This window comes from Stegodyphus dumicola, chromosome 3, assembly GCF_044657685.1.
Source record: "Stegodyphus dumicola isolate Sdum_Otavi_A_Nest chromosome 3, ASM4465768v1".
Taxonomy (NCBI): domain Eukaryota; kingdom Metazoa; phylum Arthropoda; class Arachnida; order Araneae; family Eresidae; genus Stegodyphus; species Stegodyphus dumicola.
In genome coordinates, this window is record NC_140770.1 from 40,143,952 (window position 1) to 40,162,559 (window position 18,608).

At 31.6% G+C, this 18,608-nt stretch overlaps 2 protein-coding genes across 6 annotated transcripts in view; both read left to right on the plus strand.

Annotated features, from left to right (window-relative positions):
- The first annotated feature begins 857 nt into the window (after positions 1–857).
- Positions 858–18,608, plus strand: part of LOC118182467 (dynein axonemal intermediate chain 3-like) — a 76,743-nt gene continuing 58,992 nt past the window's right edge. For 2 of the 5 annotated variants that reach the window (XM_035351812.2, XM_085812784.1), the window contains exon 1: positions 1,149–1,963. The gene's annotated coding sequence lies outside the window, so the exon portion shown is untranslated. Of the gene's footprint in view, positions 1,964–18,608 lie in introns of all 5 variants that reach the window. The other 3 variants (XR_004757071.2, XM_035351814.2, XM_085812785.1) reach the window with 3 other exon arrangements.
- LOC118182466 (lysine-specific histone demethylase 1B-like) lies at positions 1,957–13,701 on the plus strand. The gene has a single exon (XM_085812783.1). It carries the CDS (start codon positions 2,181–2,183, stop codon positions 4,491–4,493), a length of 2,313 nt encoding a protein of 770 aa, XP_085668909.1. The 5' UTR covers positions 1,957–2,180; the 3' UTR covers positions 4,494–13,701.

The following is an 18,608-nucleotide window of genomic DNA, read 5'->3' on the forward strand; positions in this document are numbered from 1 at the left end:
TAAGTATGCACATTTCTGCACGTAGTTGCGTAAAATTGAAAAAAAAGTGTCAGATCTTTACCTGAATTATCATTTTGAATAAGCAAAAATTTTTTTCCAAGAATGTTTTAAAGCAAATTCTAAATCTTTTTAAAGAAAATAGCTTTAATTGTCGTGTAATGTGTCTTTTGATTCCAAATCTTAAACAAAGCACGATGAATCAATGTTCTTGAAATGTTTACTCGCTTGTAAGATTACCAGAGCCGAATTTAGACTTGACAAGGCCCTAAGCTTTTTAAGATATGGGGATTTTATAAGTCTGTTATATCATATTTTAATTTTTTGTGGGGCCCTAAGCTATAGCTTGTGTAGCTTATACATAAATCCTGCATTAATGATTACACACAAAGAAATTTCTGAGGGCGTCATTGCAGTAGACAGCATTTTGAAAAGAAGAAGGAAGTATTTTTTCATTTTCCTTCATCATTCCCTGTACTTAAATGTTTATCAAGTAAAATGTTTTCAGTCAGCTCTTTAACTGTGCATAAATCTGAAGTCATTGCATTGGCATCAAAGCTTACAATTTCCTCGACTGCAATGTGTAATCGCAGTAGTTTCCAATCTTCTTCATCCATAATCACAGATTTATCATCAGTTTCATTGTACACACTTTCATTTGACTCAGGGTTCGGAAATTCCTCTTTAATGAAGCAACTTTCAGTTGTTTATGATTTTATTTGAATCCAGGCAAGTGAACTCATATTCATACCCTCAAGAATGTTTAAATATTTTTGTCTATTAACTGTAGTTATATTTTGAATGGCTATTTGAATCGTAGAAAACTTTCAAATTCTTAATGACGCCCAGATATAATGCTTTTTTTTTTTTAAACTTATGCCTGCATGAGCACTAGCTTTCTAGAATGACCAGGCACGAACCTAAAAAGGTCTAACTAAAAAACATATCACTGGGCAAATGCTGATGGTAGAGAAAAAATGACTCTTTGACTTAATAAGACAAAAACGGCGGAGCTTCAAACATATTAAAATTCTGCCATTACATTGTAAAGAAAATAAGAAAGCATAAATGACTACGGACTCAGTGTGCCGCTTATCCTCAAACGAGAGATTTCTTGCAAAATGTGAAAGTTGTTTTCTTCCAAGCAAATTACCCCAGCGTAATAAAATTTTTAGTGTTGTGACAGGAATATTCAGTTTTTCCTAACTTAGCTTTCGTCAAACTAGTATTCTTATCAAATTCTTATCAAAACTGATTAATAAGAAAATTTGAGAATTTATTTTTTATTGTTTTTGATGCCGTTAGGAGCATTTAAGCAGTTGCCTTCCCGAATTCTATTTTGAGAAAAGGATTAATTATATAGTCCACATTCCATACCAGTACAAATTTATGATGCCTACTTCAGATTTTGAACTTTCTAATTAATAATTTTATTCATTTAAACTGGAGCGCTTAGAAAAATCTGTGCCCATCTCAGCTTCATGCATGTAAAAATGATTAATTTAAAGAACATTGGCAACCAGCTTTTTTGGATTTTTGCGCGTGTTTCTAGTTTTCAAATATTACGTGATTTCTCTATTACAGTCATGAAGCGAAATAGGTCTGGCCAATTATTCTGCAGTGTTTGATATTTCTAATAATAAACGTGAAAGCATGAATTCAATTAGAGTTTATAATATTTTTTTAATTTAATTCCTGAATTTGGGAGTTTGGCATCACGTGCGTGAAAACAATAGTAATCATAGTGTCATTTATTACAAGTTTTTTCTATCATAAAAAGTTTGTCAAATAGCTTCCAATTCTTGTGGAAATTCAATGCAGTATTTGTGCGTGAGAAGTGTTTCTTTGTAAATAGCTTTAAAACGTATTAAAAGGATGAAGTACGAAAACTAAGTATTGTGATTCTGAAGTAATCATCTGCTTGGCAGTCTGCAAGATTTCCATCTTGTGAATACTTCAAAACTAGGTACTAATTTCGATGATTTATTGCATTTAGTGTCTTAGTAACAATAATTATTGCACTGCATGAAAGTTTTAATATTTAAGTCCAAATTATTACAATTTGACGAATGATATAGTCATGAAAACTCTAAAAAGTACTTTTTATTGTGCACTAGAGAGTATTCCTCACTAAGTTTTATTGTCTTATCTAGTTTATTTTTCTATTGCTGCCATTTATTCTCATGCTGGACATTTCGAACTTAAAAATGGCTGATTCAAATACCACCAAAAGGCGTATATCAGATAGAGCACTGAAACGAAAATATGCTGCTGATGAATGTGTTACAGAAGATAAAAAGGTGCGAGGTTGTGAAAAAGCAGGATGTCCTTGTGCAGCACCAACATGTTGTCTTCAAGCATGTGAAAATTGTGTTGTGTCTGGATATACTTCACGTTGGTATCATATGTCCATAGGAGAACATTTTTGTAATAATTGTTTTGACAATTTTTATAGGTCTGGCAAAAGTGGCAATTTGCAGTTTAGTAATTGGTCTTATGAATGGGGACATACTGCACGAGGTAGCAAACCTAATATTAAGCGCTTTGTTGCAAATGAATTACTGCCTTATTGGATTAAATGTACAAATTCTGATTGCGGGAAATGGAGAATAGTTCGAGACTCGGAACTTCTTGATTCAAAATTTATAGGTAATTTTAAGTGTCCAGATGTTGATGGATTGACAGGGTGTGACGTTCCTGAAGATGAACAAGTATTGCATGTTTTTGATCCCATTTGGATGAGGCTATTAGCTGAAAAACCTCTCTTAAAAAATTCACCAGCAGCACCTTTCTTGAAACGTTTTATTTCAGAAGATATTGGCCTATGTCCCACAAACGATTGTATTTCTATATTTAAAAGTATCATTCATATTGAACCATTTCTTATAGGTCAGTGTGGAGAATCTCCTGTGTGGGTTAAACCAGATGAAACAAATGAAGATGAGAGAAAACTTATAATTAAACTTTCAATTAGTACAGCTACTTACTTGGGTATTCGAAATCTTATAGTTGCAGTGTGGAATTTGTCACCTACAGAATGGTTAACTATTGAAAAAGTGAATTTGTATTTACTTTGTAGAGGACTTGTCAGAATCTATCTTCTTAATATTACAAGTAATATTCTACAACATTTAACAGCAAAAGCTGTTATAAATTATGGTATCATCCATAACCCATTAGCATATAATATTAGAAATCCAGTACCATTAACTCTTGTTATTGGAGCTGGTATAGCAGGTTTAGCAGCTGCTAAGCATCTACAGAATTTGGGTATGGATGTTATAGTGCTGGAAGCTAGATCACATTTTGGAGGCAGGATTTGTGATGATCCACTTTTAGGATGTGGTGCATTTTTTGTGGAAGGTCTCACAAATAACCCTTTAACTGTATTAGCAATTCAAGCCGATGAAGAATTTCAAGAATTAAAGCAAGAATGTGTTATTTTTGCATCAGATGGCAAACAACTGCCTGAAACCATTAATAATAAAATACACTGTGAATTACGTGGTCTCATTCATGGGGCAATAGAAAGTGCAGGTCAAAGTTTTAAAGACTCCAACTGGTATGATACAATTTTCAACAATTATGATGAGTTGAAGAAAATGTCGCAGAATACTAACAATGCTGATGTTTTTAATTTGTGTTTGGAGAAAAGTGAAATTGATGTGAAAGGTAATTTAAAAGATATGTCTTTGTTAAACTGGGAATTTCCCATTTCTTTAAAAGGAATAGATGGATTTTTACCATGTGGTTTAAATGCACTATTAAAGAAATTGGCCAGTAATCTTAAAATATGCTATGATACTGAGGTCACGGCAATAGATTATAGTACTGATCAAGTTAAAGTAATTACAGCTAAGAGAGAATATATTGCCTCATGGGTGTTGGTAACTGTGCCCATTTCGGTTTTACGTAATGAATACATTAGGTTTTACCCCGAGTTGCCAGATTTACATCATAAAGCACTTGAAGAACTGGGTGACTGTTATTGTGAAAAATTAATTTTAGAATTTCCTAAAAAGTTCTGGTACAAAAAACTGAAAAAGACTTATAAGAAATTTGCTGTTGTATCCTCACCTCAAGTGTTTCATTTGTTTGTTGATGTTTCTTCAGATGAAAAGAATTATGTTCCACGACTAATGGCTTTTATTGTTCAGAAATCTAAGGAACTGGTTATTAATCTCAAAGAAGAAGAAATCATTGATAAATGCATGTCAGTTTTAAAAAGTGTATTTTCTGATAATAGTGAATTGCCACAGCCCACTAGATATTTCTTAACAAACTGGAAAGAAGAAAAATATGGTGGATCTTATGGCAATTACTTAAAAGTTGGTAGTTCAGAAAATGCATTTGATTATCTTACAAAATCTTTAGATGAAAAAGTTTACTTTGCAGGTAGTGTAACATGTAGGAATATTCCAAATACTGTCACTGGAGCATATTTAAGTGGTTTGAGAGAAGCATCTAAAATTGCTGAACATTTCAATGCATCATGAAATCTTACTTTCATGTATTTTTGTGTATGTTTTAGTGAGAAACGTCTATGTAGACAAGTATATAAGACTTGTAAATGGGCAGTTCTTTTTTGTATATATGTGTATGTATTTCGGGTTAAATGTGAAACTCTCAATTTTTGAACTCAGGACTTTTCTTTCATTTATTAAGATTTAAAATCTGTATTAGACATGCCAAAACTCGTATCTAATTTTTGGAATTGAACCGTTTTTCTTTAGCAAAAACGTACCTTTGATTTGCAGTGTACGAGTTCCTATTCTCCCTCCTCTTATATGAGCATTTTTGATGACAGAGTCTTGTCCAATAAATATGTGTGTCTTTTTGATTGATAAGATTTTCCAGATATACTGATGTGCATTAAATTTACAGACATAAGCATTAAAATATATATCTTTTTTTGTAACTGAAATGCATAAAAGAAGTCGGCTAATCTCTGGAATATGGTAACATGTAGTTTGGCGACATTTTGGTAAGGCGATAAAGGTTACTAGCTAGGACTTTAGTAGTGTACATGGATAAAGTCAAGAGTGTGCGCAATGCCATTTTTGCGCAATTCTGGGATGTTTTTTTAAGTGAAAATAGGTCGACGTAGGACATGGATATATACATGGATACCGTGTATGTGCAACGCGGCAAGCAGTTTGCGATTCTGCACTTTCTCCCAATTTTGCACCTAATCTTCGTCATGATTAAGCACTTTTGTTCCATAAAAGTTTTAGCATAAGCGTAATTTGGCTAGCAGATTGTTGGAAAAAAATGTTGAGTAAAACAAAAAACATGCCTTTACTTCGTGAAAACAAAATGGCGTTTAAACAAAAACTAGCAGGTTGCTGTAGCAGGTTTGGTCGCCAAAAAATTGCCAAGTTACCATAATCCAAAGATTAACCAAGAAGTCATTATTAGGTCCTTTTTGAAGATTAAAATTTTTAAAAATTATAAATAAATTTTTTCCCCTTTGTAAAAGCAGATTATGTGTAAGTTTAATACAGTCAAAAGTCGTTAATCCAGACTCGTTGGGACTTTGGCAGTTCTGGATTATCGATTTTTCCGGATTATAGATCATCAGTTTAAATCTCGTAAGGTGGCATGCACAAATTCTAAAATTAAAAATATGAAACCATAATTTATGAAATAAAGAACAATTGTGATCTAAAGGGTATCAAAATTTACTAAAAAAAGAAGCTTAATATTTTTTTGTTTACTTTATTAAACATTTCTTTCAATGTAAGTTGTTTCGTTTTATGTGATGATACTTTCTCTTTAATTCTATAAACAGACATGATTTCTTGTTCAGTTACAAGTCCCGTAATTGCTGTGCCGAGAATACCGACTAACTTGTCAATCGAAATTTTTTCGTTTTCACTAACCTCTCTGTCACCTTCTTCATGTCTTTATCCACTTTTTGTTTGACGGACATCGAGACATACTTTCGTTTTGTAGATCCTTTGGGAGCTCTAGAATCGGAAATTGACATAATCGAAAGTTCAAGTTTACTTTTATAAAATTGCTCTTGCAGTCTACAAAAAATAATAAGCCGCATCCAATTCGAAGATTAAGGAACAACGCAATCATCAACATTAACTGAAATAGATAATTATATAATTTTAGCTTGCACCGTCCGTTATACATTAAACGCGCACGCAAAAATGTATTCTGCACTTGCGCACACGCATATGCGCGTGCGCGTAAAGGTCTTACACGCACGCGTAAACGCATGTGTCAACGCGCCGCATGCGCAGAAAGTTTTTAGCTTTGAGGTCCGGATTATGGGTGTCCGAATTAACGACTTTTGACTGTATATGCAAAATTTCAGAAAATAAAAATTACCTGCTATTTAATATTAAAATTTTCAAAATTAAAAATTCTTATCAATTTATTTAAAGTAAAAGTATTTTGAGTATATTAAATCAGATCTCAAAGAGTGAGAATTATACTGGGATCCATAGATATTTTTCTTCAATCAGTTTTCAGTCTATAATGTCCGCATATATATTTTGTGCTTAATGAATTTATATTTTGCTCATAAATTTTTATCTAACTGTTCATTACCAAAGATTTACTTGGCACTCAGCATGTTAATTAATGCAATCAAATTTATATGGATTGTTTTCAGGACCAGTAATATTTCTTATAGTATTGATTATGTTAATTAAATTTATGTGAATGTGTGCTCAAACTGAAAATTATTTTGATTGTCTAGAAATTTTCTTGGGTTTTCATCCGCAGAGAACCCGTTGGCGCCATTACATTTTTACTCGCCAAGCCGAGCCGCAAACGTGATTTTTAGTGCATGTAAATTCAAGTTAGCAGACAAAGCAATATATTAAGCATATGGTAGTAAAGGTTCACAGATAATAAGCATGTAGATGTAAAACTAACCGGTTAAACGTCATATATGAAAATAAACCTGTCTTTTTCATAATCTATTTCACAATACAAATAACCTTCAACAGTAATCAAATTTTCTTCAGTAGCATTGTTAATAAAAACTAGAACTTTATATACATTTTATTATTTTTCAAGAGTCATTTGAACTGTATTCCTTACACCAGCAGTGGTTTGCTAATTTTGATGACCATAAGGATGCATCAAACTACCTTGTCATCTTACATAATTAATAATATTTTTATTTCAATTTAATCAGCTATTTATGTCACACCTGCCATCCTCGGAAAGGTTATTGTTAGAAAAGCATTAACAATATAGTATCTTGTTAAAATTTTATGCCATGAAAATTGGAGCCGAGAACCGGCATCTATCGACGAAAACTTCTTTAATTATACCAAAATATTTCTATTCGTTGTTAAAAAATTCAGAAAAAATAATAATAAATAAGAGAAAAAGAATATAAATCTCCAAATGCGAACAACGACAATGATAATTCAACAAAATAAACGCAAGAGGGGGTGTCCGAATTAACGACTTTTGACTGTAGTAGTTAAAGTTTTCGCTTGAAATACTATTTAAGGGTTTAATAGTTTTTCAGACTTCTTAAAATTGCTGTATATTATTAAAAAAACAAATGAATGATATTTTTTACAAATGGAAGCTTTACCAGTTTAACCATCTAGGTGGCCAGCGGTTTCACTAAGAAAGCACAAATTTCCCGAAACTACTATGAGAACAAATTATTTTTTTTTTATTATTTTAATGCAAAAACCCTCCTGGTATTTCATACCTGGATTTGTTTTCTTTTGATATATTGCCTTAGTTTCGTTGACATATTTTAATATGCACGTATATTAATGCTCTTACAGATATCGCAATAAATATTCTAGGCTGTATATATGCGGCTATGCCGCTTAGAGGGTTAAACTTTTTTAAGCTTGCAATGTAATGGAGGGAAACAATATTCCATTAATTTCTCTTCTTATATCCCTGTTTATCTGAAGTTTTTAGTTCGTAATTTGTATTATTATTTTTAATATGGTTCTTTGAAATATTTGGGTTTGCTTATTAGTTGATTTAATACTTCTTTATTAAGTCAGTCATGACAGTTGACAAATGGAATCGTAATTTTACTGCCAACTGCTGTTGCTGTGAAATTACCGACACAATTCTGGAGTACTGCTATCTCCATTGAATAATCATTTTCTATCAAACTTAGAATTGTACAGCATGATTGTTTACGATTCTCAGTAACTTCATTGGGGTAAAGTACAGAATCGCCCACTTATTTGGTGCTTTTTACAAGAATAAGAAGAATGGGATATTTGTCAATTCCCTTTGACTTTTTAAGTGAAAATAGGTTGATGTGTACATGGATATCAAGTTTGTGCAATTCTTAAAAATGTGCCAAGCAGTGGGCGATTCTGCATTTTCACCTTTCATAGTATTAGTACACCAAGTTTCTAAACCTTAAATAATATCTGAATCTTTTGTAAAATTTAGGTATATTGAAATTGCTTCCATGAACCATAAAAAATCATTAAATTACTTGACATATATCATAAAAATTTTTAATGTCAGTTGAATGTAAAACTGTATGGTCTCAGCATGTGTTTGCTGTCTCTTTCACAGGCATGGCAGGTTAATAAAGGAAAAGTACCAGAATTTATAAATTTTGAGTATATAAGCTAGGTAGTGCAAAATAATAATGTTCATTGCAGTTATTTTGCTGTTATGAAGATATGATTTTGCTGCTGCATTGTATAAATCTTTTTTTTGAATTCAATAGATAGACATAATTTATTGTTCAGTTACAAAGTTCCATTATTCAAGCTGTGTAATTGCAGCATCGAGAATTCCCACTAAATTTCCAGTCAATTTTTTTTCATTCCCAGCATATTCTCTGTCATTTTCTTCACTATCACTAGTAATATTTTCTGGATTTAGAATCGTATTACAGATTTCTTCATCTGTTAGTTGATTGATAATTGGGGCATTGTCAGCAGAGTGAAAAACTTATGTCATTTTTATTTATTACCACAAATATTCACAAATTTCATTAATTTGAAAATTTAATTTTTTGTTTGCGGTATCCAAAAAAACTTTCAAATTCACGGAAATGTTCATAAAGCTTAACTAGTGTCTGCTATACAGTCAAAAGTCTTTAGTCCGGACCTCAAATCTACAAACTTTCTGCGCATGCACATATGCGTTTACGCATGTGCGTAATACCTTTACGCATGCACATTTTACGTTTAAGCATGCACGTTTAATGTATAACGGTCGGTATAGGCTAAGCTAAAGTTATCTAATTATCTATTTCAGTTAATGTTGCAGACTGCGTTGTTCTTTAATCTTTGAATTGGATCTGGCTTATTATTTTTTGCAGACTGCTAAAGTAATTTTATAAAAGTAAGCTTGAACTTTCAATTATGTCAAATAGAATTTCCGATTCTGGAGCTGCCAAACGATCTACAAAGCGAAAGCATGTTTCGATGTCCATTAAACAAAAAGTGGAATTGCTGCAAAAAATGGATAAAGCCATGAAGAAAGTGAGAGAGAGGTGATTTGTTTCTCTAACCATTCCGAAATCTGTTTATCAATTTCACGCTGCTCTGTGGGGGGGGGGGGGGTACGTTGAGACGTGCAATGAACTGGAAGTTGATCTGTCCCAGCACTATCCTCATCTTCAGGGCAGATGTTTTTATTTTATTCGGCTTATAATTTCTTACTAAATGTAATGTTTCATCTCGATATACTCTGATATGATTTAAATCAATTTCCTCATCTTCATAAATATCACGAATACTCATAAAATAGTTTTCTGGTTGCAATTTTCTAATTTTGACTATATGTAATGTATGCTGTACGCATGCGCACGTTGAAAGAAATGTTTAATAAAGTAAACAAATAAATATTAAGTTTTTTTTTTTTTTTTTTTTTTTTTTTTTTTTAAAATTTTGATACCCTTTAAATCACAATTGCTCTTTATTTCATAAATTATGATTTCATATTTTTAATTGTATAATTTCTGCATGCCATCTTACCAGATTTAAACTGATGATCTATAATCCGGAATCACCGAAGTCCCGGATTAAAGACTTTTGACTGTACTCTGTTGACAGTTAGTCGTGAAAAAGGCAACTAAAGGCATGTTCTGCTACATTTTGTCTTGCTTCTATCACAGTCTGACAAAGTTAAGACTGAATTATATTATTTTAATGTTATTTATTTCCTGCATGTCCTTAAGCCATGCTGCATCCTGAATAAGTAAATTCCCACAGATACTTAAGACTTATCAAGGGCTGTCACTAGACATTTTATGGCCTGATACAATCTCTGCAGGTCTGAATTTCTGCTGTCAAACTCCTCCCTAAATTCTAAAAATTTTGCCATCCCTCAATTTTGTTGCTTGGTGCTTCTCTAAATTCGAAAAATTTTGCTGCTCTGGCACCAGTCTTGTGGTTAATAATAAATCTGTTATTCTCAATTCAAATACCACTATATGTAATCTTTTGGCCTATGAGTATTACTATTTACAAAATCATTTTTTTGCATGTGGAAAGAAATGTTTGTTAAATTTCTCTTCAATCAACATACTCAATACTTAGCAGCAGAGTTAGACGAAGTTTCTAATCATTGCCCAGTATAATGTCATCATAACAGGTTATAGTGCTCTTTGGTATTCAGTTACTAATATTATAAATTTTAAAAAGTTATTTAGTTATTGCTGCTTGTGTCATTTCTCAAGTTGCAGTATGTTGAAAGTCATGCGGTGATGAATGCATGCTGGTGATTCGAAGGTCCAGATTTTGGACTTTGTACTATATATAATTTTAGCTTCACTTATGAAATTCTTTGAAAATAGACGTGTATTCATGTATTCATTCCATATTAATTTTCTAAATGCATTAAAATTATAACAGACTTGTACAGTACAAAGTCCATAATCCGGACTCGTCGGGACTTTGGCGATTCTGGATTATAGATCATCGATTTAAATCTGGTAAGATGGCATGCAGAAATTATACAATTAAAAATATGAAACCATAATTTATGAAATAAAGAGCAATTATGATCTAAAGGGTATCAAAATTTACAAAAAAAAAGCTTTAATATTTATTTGTTTACTTTATTAAACATTTCTTTCAATTTAAGTTGCTTCATTTTTTGTGCTAATACTTTCTCTTTAATTATATAAACAGACATAATTTCTTGTTCAGTTACAAAGTTCCACTGTTCAAGTCCTGTAATTGCTGTGTCGAGAATACTGACTAACTTGTTAATAGAAATTTTTTTCGTTAGCAATAACCTCTCTGTCACTTTCTTCACTATCGAAAGCCGTATTTTCCGGATCTGGAACCATACTACAGAGTTTGCCATCCATTAATTGATTGATGATTGGGGCATTGTCGTCGCAATGAAAAACTTCTGTTATATCATCTTCATTTAATATCGCTTCTCCACATTTCTTTACAAAATCCAATAACTGGAAAATCACCTTTAGTTTGCGATGTCCGAAAACTTTCAAATTCGCGGCTATCATCTTCATCGTCCTCAACATGAAATATGGTAGCTGGCCATAAATTATGCCAAGCATTTTTTAACTTATCTGGAGCAATATCCTCCCAACGCGCATGTGTAAACGCATTATGCACATGTGTAAAGCATACAAAAAAAAAGTTTGTGACTTTGAGGATTATAGATCATTCTGGATAATGGACGTCTGGATTACGGACTTTGTACTGTACTAGAAGATGGTTTTCAGATTTTTGAAATGATATCGCTATCATCCCTGGGTTGCAGTAATTATAGCAAGAATTTGTATAGAAAGACCTGTTTTATGAAATGTATATGTAATGAAATAAAAATATTCGTATGACCAATATTTACATTTTTGCAGCTATTCAGCTATTGTCCTAAAAATTTCTTCAACATTTTTTTACTCCTGGCCTTTTTTCCAGATTAATTTAGGGAGATAATTTGGGAGGTGGTGTCTTTCAGTGCCTTTCTTCTTTTTGTTTCTTCAATTGAATGAACCATGGTCATTCATGTTATGTATGGACAGTACTTTCTGGATTAAAAAAAAAAAAATTTACTTGTCATTCTTTTGATAGTTATCTTCTAATAATTCATAGCTATTGTACCTCCTCCATCTATCAGAAAAGTTGGTTATTCATTGTTTGATGTGCTTTTGTATTTCTGTCATTGTGCTTCTGCTTTGAATGGTCACTTAGAAGAATTTGCTTAAGTATTTTTCTGAGTCAGCATTATTTTTATGTCTTGTTAATAGACTCATCTATTTTGGCAATGCATTCATTGCCACCTTTAAAAAAACATTTTTTCTTTTTTCCTACAGGCAGTTGTGTTCAGAGATAATCCCAATTCTTTAGTTTCATTGATGAATGTTACTTTCTCCAACTATAAGTAAAATGGAAGTTGTTGCAAAGTAAACATGGCTGTTTTTAAACAAGATTTTTATATTCTATATTGCATTCCTACAAAATTCTAATGTGAACTTTTACATTCTTTTTATTAAAATGCCACATTTCTGAAAAATTGTGGTACTTTCTTTTCAAGTGCTTTCAAACTCCATTATGAATCGTTATGACTAAGGAAAAAATTAAGGGATGGAATAGTTGTCATATTTAGAAAGTGTAATTGCATGTATACTTAAGCACATATGGGATATGTGCACTGTAGATTGGCTAATTTGATGTGTATATGCAAAAATGCACGAAAAACATGGTAAATCTACTGAATGTTGAAATCGGAGACGCTGATAATCAGAAGATACCAAATGGCTACTTTTGCCCTTATTCAGAAAACATGTAGGGTTTGGTATCTATGGGCAGATAATGATGAATATGATGTTTATGGCTTTGTTTAAAAATTTTGATTAAATTCATTATGCAGATGCTTTTTCATCTGTACTTTTCATTTAAATGACTTGAAAATAGAAGTTATATCTGATAAAATTTTTTTTTTTCATGCAGTAGGAATTATCATCTATTAATCAAGCATCAGCATAATTATCATCTATTTTATTTTTAGGATGGTATTACAAAAGTGAAATTCAGGCATAGAATATTTTTAATTGAATTTATTCAATTCCCATTTGCTCGTAGGTCCTTAATTTTTTTCATTAATGGTCCTTAAAAGTACTTAATTTCCATGTGCAGAAATGTGTATTAAAGAAAAAAATTCAAACTGAAACATTTCATTCAAAAAGAGAAGGACGATTGTGTATTTACCAGTTAAGGCAAAATTGCTGATAATCTTTACAAATACTAGTCATATATTTATCATATCATTTTTCAACAATTGATTATTTCATAATTTCAACTGACACTTTTCTAAAACATATCTGGTGGAATCAGTTTGATTGTGTAGAAAGTTGTGAGATAACTCTTTAATTTGGTTTCAAACAAAAAATTTTATTTATTCACATGAAATCCTAATACCCTAATTCTGTATTATGTTTTAGAAGTATTTATTAATAATTGTCATAATTAAATTACTATTGATTTCCATTTGAGCACAAATTACAATTTTTTCTATGTATGCCGTCTTTATATTTACACGTTAATTTTTTAATGAGGAACCATTTCATAATTTTGGAAGTTAATTTTGAATGTAAATATGTTATCTTTTGCATTATTTTGTTAAATCAGTTTCCAGAGAACAAAATATGTTTTTCAACAAGTTCATTGATATTTGGATATTTCTGTACTTTTAAAAAAATTCTGCAAGATCGTTTTTGTTGAATGTAATATTTGAAATAAAGAATTTTTTCAATGATTGTTATGTTTTTATTTAAGTAAACAAATTGCTGAAAGAACTCAAAGTTGAACTTCGTGCACTATGCATTGAATTATTTTATCTGTATTCAAAATCATTGTTGCAGTGTCATAACCAACCTGCATTAACAAATTTGAAGATGCAGTTAGCTACGTATTCACCAGTGAATGTCATATTTGCCTTTGCTACACCTAGTGGTTAAATTTGCAGTCATACAAGGCACATCCATGAGAAAATTTTCTGTGGGGTCATGATCTGAAAGAATGCATAGTTGAAAATACTTAATGGAACAGATACAGCAAAACTAATTTTCAGGACATTTGCCACTGGAATTTAGGCACTTTTCAAACCATAGGATCAACTTTTGTATATTCCTTCGTCATCTTCAATAAGAACCAGTATGTTCAACCATCTGTACCTCTTCATTGCTTGATCAGACAGGAATTTCATGAGTTATAGGAAAGATTGGAAATTCCTGGGAACTATAAGATAGATGGTCAACACCTCCCAGTGGCACTCCTGTAGAAAATGTGTTATGTAGGTGAGCATTATCATGGATCAAACATCAGTGCAGATAACTTTTACAGTTAATTCTGGTGATTCAACTTCTTCTGTTAAATATAATAATCGTAATGAAGGAAAAGCAATTACAAGTAAAAAGATTGCCCGGAAGAACTGTCCAAATTCTCTATAATTCTTGTCCTTCAAATATTCCTAAATTATAATTCTTACTTATATATGACTTTAAGAAAATATAACCAACTAACACTATAAGAGTCTGCTTGAATTTTGCTTTCCTGGGATAAAGTGAGCAATCCATGTTTTCTCTCCTGGAATGATTTTTTTAAGGAATTTGCCACTGTCATCGTGGATTACTGCAGAAAAGCTGATACTGATTGCATGCATTTGTATTTGGGTTTCAGACCATGACACTCACTTGGGACAAGTGAACCTGAAACAAGACCTGCTGTTGTGATAATTTCACGAACAAGGAAGGACATGTGTGGAAAATAGCTGTTGAGTTCTGCAATTGTAAAATGATAATTCTGCAAAATATGCTGCTGCACCAAGTCATTGTTGATGATGGATAGCCACACATTGTTCTCCTGATCACAGATGTCTTCACAGGAAAATTACCTGCACCTAAAGTCTTACCATCTGCATGATAGTAATATCACACCCATAACAATTACAAAGCTTACCATGAATTTCAGCTGGCCGTACTTTGTGTACATTCAGGATACCGTTGACCTAACCTTGCACTCGGCAAATGAAAAAATGAGAGCTGATATTTTAAGCTGCAGTATTGCTGGTAGCTTCACCAGCAGAATTTCAGTCATAGAGTTTGTGCCACGTGGCAAAAAACCTATTATTGGCCCTGACTACAAGGGTAGTAGTGAGCATCACACTGTTCTCCATTGGGGAGGGGGGTCATACGGGTATTGCACTAAGTGTGCATCTACACTCCATATTTGATGGAAAACATCCTGGGGATATATATCTGAGATCTCTTACCATCAACCATTCAATAGAACTTTCATATCGGTAATATTTTAAGTATGCCATGCGGACACTGTACACTTACAAACATCCATGCCTTCTCTGGGATTCAAACTCAGATACAGCATCACTAATCATGTATCGATTAGGGTAACGCTGCAGTAGTATGGGTGACCAAAAAGGTAGACATTTTAGAACCCTCTAGCATGTTCAGTGCCTTTTGGAATGCATGGTTTGCCATTTTGTTGATATGGAACATTTCTTTTTCTAGATGTGCCTCATATATACAGTAAAAAGTCGTTAATCCGGACTCGTCGGGACTTCGGCGATTCCGGATTATAGATCATCAGTTTAAATCTGGTAAGATGGCATGCAGAAACTATAAAATTAAAAATATGAAATCGTAATTTATGAAATAAAGAACAAATATGATCTAAAGAGTATCAAAATTTACAAAAAAAAAAAAAAAAAAAAAAGCTTAATATTTATTTGTTTACTTTATTAAACATTTCTTTCAGTGTAAGTTGATTTGTTTTTTATGTGATAATACATTCTCTTTAATCCTATAAACAGACATAATTTCTTGTTCAGTTACAAAGTTCCGCTGTTCAAGTCCTATAATTGCTGTGTCGAGAATACCGACTAATTTGTCAATCGAAATTTTTTCGTTTTCAATAACTCTGTTACTTTCTTCGCTATCAGAAGCGAATTATAATGACGAGGAATTTGATTTAAATCATATCAAAGACGGAGTACATCGAGATGAAATACTACATTTAGTAAGGAATTATAAGCCAAATAAAATAAAAACATCTGCCCTGAAGATAAGGATAGTGCTGACAGATCAACTTCCAATTCATTGCGTGCCGCAGAGTTAAAGATAAACAAAGTTTAGATAAACAAAGGATATGCCTTTATCCATTTTTTGCAGCAATTTCAATTTTTGTTTGATGGACATCGGAACATTCTTTCGCTTTGTAGATCCTTTGATAGCTCCAGAATCGGAAATTCTTTTGACATAATCGGAAGTTCAAGCTTACTTTTATAAAATTGCTCTAACAGTCTGCAAAAAATAATAAGCCGGATCCAATTAGAAGATTAAGGAACATTTCAATCTGCAACATTAACTGAATTAGATAATTTTAGCTTAGCTTATACTGTCCGTTATACATTAAGCGCGCATTCGTAAACGTATTTTGCGCACACGCATATTCGGAGCTGTAAGGGTCTTACGCGCGTGCGTCAACGCGACGCATGCGCAGAAAGTTTGTAGCTTTGAGGTCCGGATTATGGATGTCCGAATTAATGACTTTTGACTGTATTGCATATTACATTGGTAAACTTGGAAAATTCTTTATTACTACTAGTGCTTTGTGCTGTATTTTTATGGTCATTTTACTATAAACTCTCAACATCCCAAAAGGTATTATGAATAGCATAATCACAATTCAAATATGCAGAATAAGTTCCATGTTGCATTTAAATTAATTTGTATAAATTTCATTAATTTTATTTTATGGTAATTATTTTTTTAGAATTCTTGTAAATTTTAAATAAAGTTAGAAAGTTTTATAAAGTTGATGTTTTTTCTCTTAAAAGCTGTCAGATCAAAATATGAGAAACATAAAGCTTGTAACATGCTGCGGTTTATTTTTTATTATTAATAACAACAGTAATTATGGAATGAAGTTGATTACATGAAGCCTGTAACCAGTAAAGTTCTGTAGATATTGTATGGAACAAATGTAGACATTACAAAAAAATATATGGAAATGTGTCAAACCAATGCTATGATGCCACTACATACTGTAAATTTACATTAGTCTGAAAAAAAATGCATCAAGGAACACAGAGAGGGTAAAAAGATGTAGATAATCAACAATAAGTCTTGTGTAAGCTACTGATGCACTGCCATCCTCTTTAACATCTTGTTAATAAGGAAGTTTCATTGCATTATCATAACTGTTCATTTGAAACAGCATCATAAAGAAAATTTAGAAATGTTGCATGATCTTAATCTAGTGTGCATATTCTTCAAAAGTCCACAGCTATAGTATACTATGCTAATATTTCAACAGGCGACAGAGAACGGGCACCTGGCGTCTACCAGAAGTAAGCAGATGCAGTAGTACAATAGGTTACAAGGCTATAGAATGGAATGTCCATTAATAAATCATCAACATCATTCAATGTTTAATGAAAACTATTAGCTGCTTAAAACTGTTTATATGATCTGCATGTGTGGGTTTAATATATTCCTGTATCGGTAGTCTTTTTAATGTACGTCCCTAGTTATCCATAAGTAGTGGTATCTTTAAAAGTAAAATATTACATTTTTTTGGTCTGCCTTTGAAAATTGAACAGAACAAAAATGCCTTATAGTGATATGGAAATGCCTATTGCTTTATGGTGCATTGGTCCCAAGAATGCAGACTGTATGCCTTTCCTTTGGAAAGAATATAGTGATTTGCTATTACTTTCCTATTAGCGTTTAAAATTAAAAAAAAAAATAGTGTGTATTGGATTGTCTAATACCTATATGACATCTGAAAATTGATTAATCATTTATGTCATCTACTAACATATTTTGTCATTTTCTTTTTATTACTTTTTTACTAAATCCTTTTACTCTTTCAATCCGATTTCGCCATCCTGTTCAGCTTAGGAAATCACTCAATTGTCAAGACCACTAATATATTTTCTGCAGGAGTAAAACCTTTCCCAAAGAAATAGTTAAAAGTGAATTCAGTACCATCAAATTAGAATTCAAATCAATTTTCTGCTGTAACACCCATAGCTTATAACCATAGCCATATAATAGCTTATAACTACTGTATATAGATTGAGTTTAACTTTCTTAAATCATAGTTAATCATTTTTAAATGTTATTATGCAGGTTTCTGGTTTTGTTCTATATTTTTCTCACAAATCATTTCATGAAAAAAATAATAATTATTATTATAAAATGCTAGAAAAACCATTAAATAAAAGGTTTTTATGTTTTTAGGGATTATTTTTTTAGAAGCTTTGTAGAATATGCTGTAAAACATGATTTTGCTGAACAATTCTTGATTTCAACCAATGAAGAAAAAAGTGTAATTCTTGTTCATCGACATTAACATTTCATATAATTATTATTAATATTTTAAGTATAAATGAGTCATTCCACATGCAAATTTATAATTGAAGGATTTGTATTAAAAGCATAAAATTATACATGAAATTACCTTTTTTTCCTTGTAAAAAAAAAAAAAAAAAAAAAAAAAGATCTTTTACATTGCTTTATAGATTTGATTCAATATAACCAAATTATCTCATTTAGAAAACTGAGCATCACTAGATCAAGAATAATTATTTATTCAATACATGATGAATTTGCTTAATGCGCATATTTTTATATTCTTATA

What these genes read in the sequence shown, in the direction of transcription:
- LOC118182466 (XM_085812783.1), top strand. Translation starts at nt 2,181, where the DNA reads ATGCTGGACATTTCGAACTTAAAAATGGCTGATTCAAATACCACCAAA.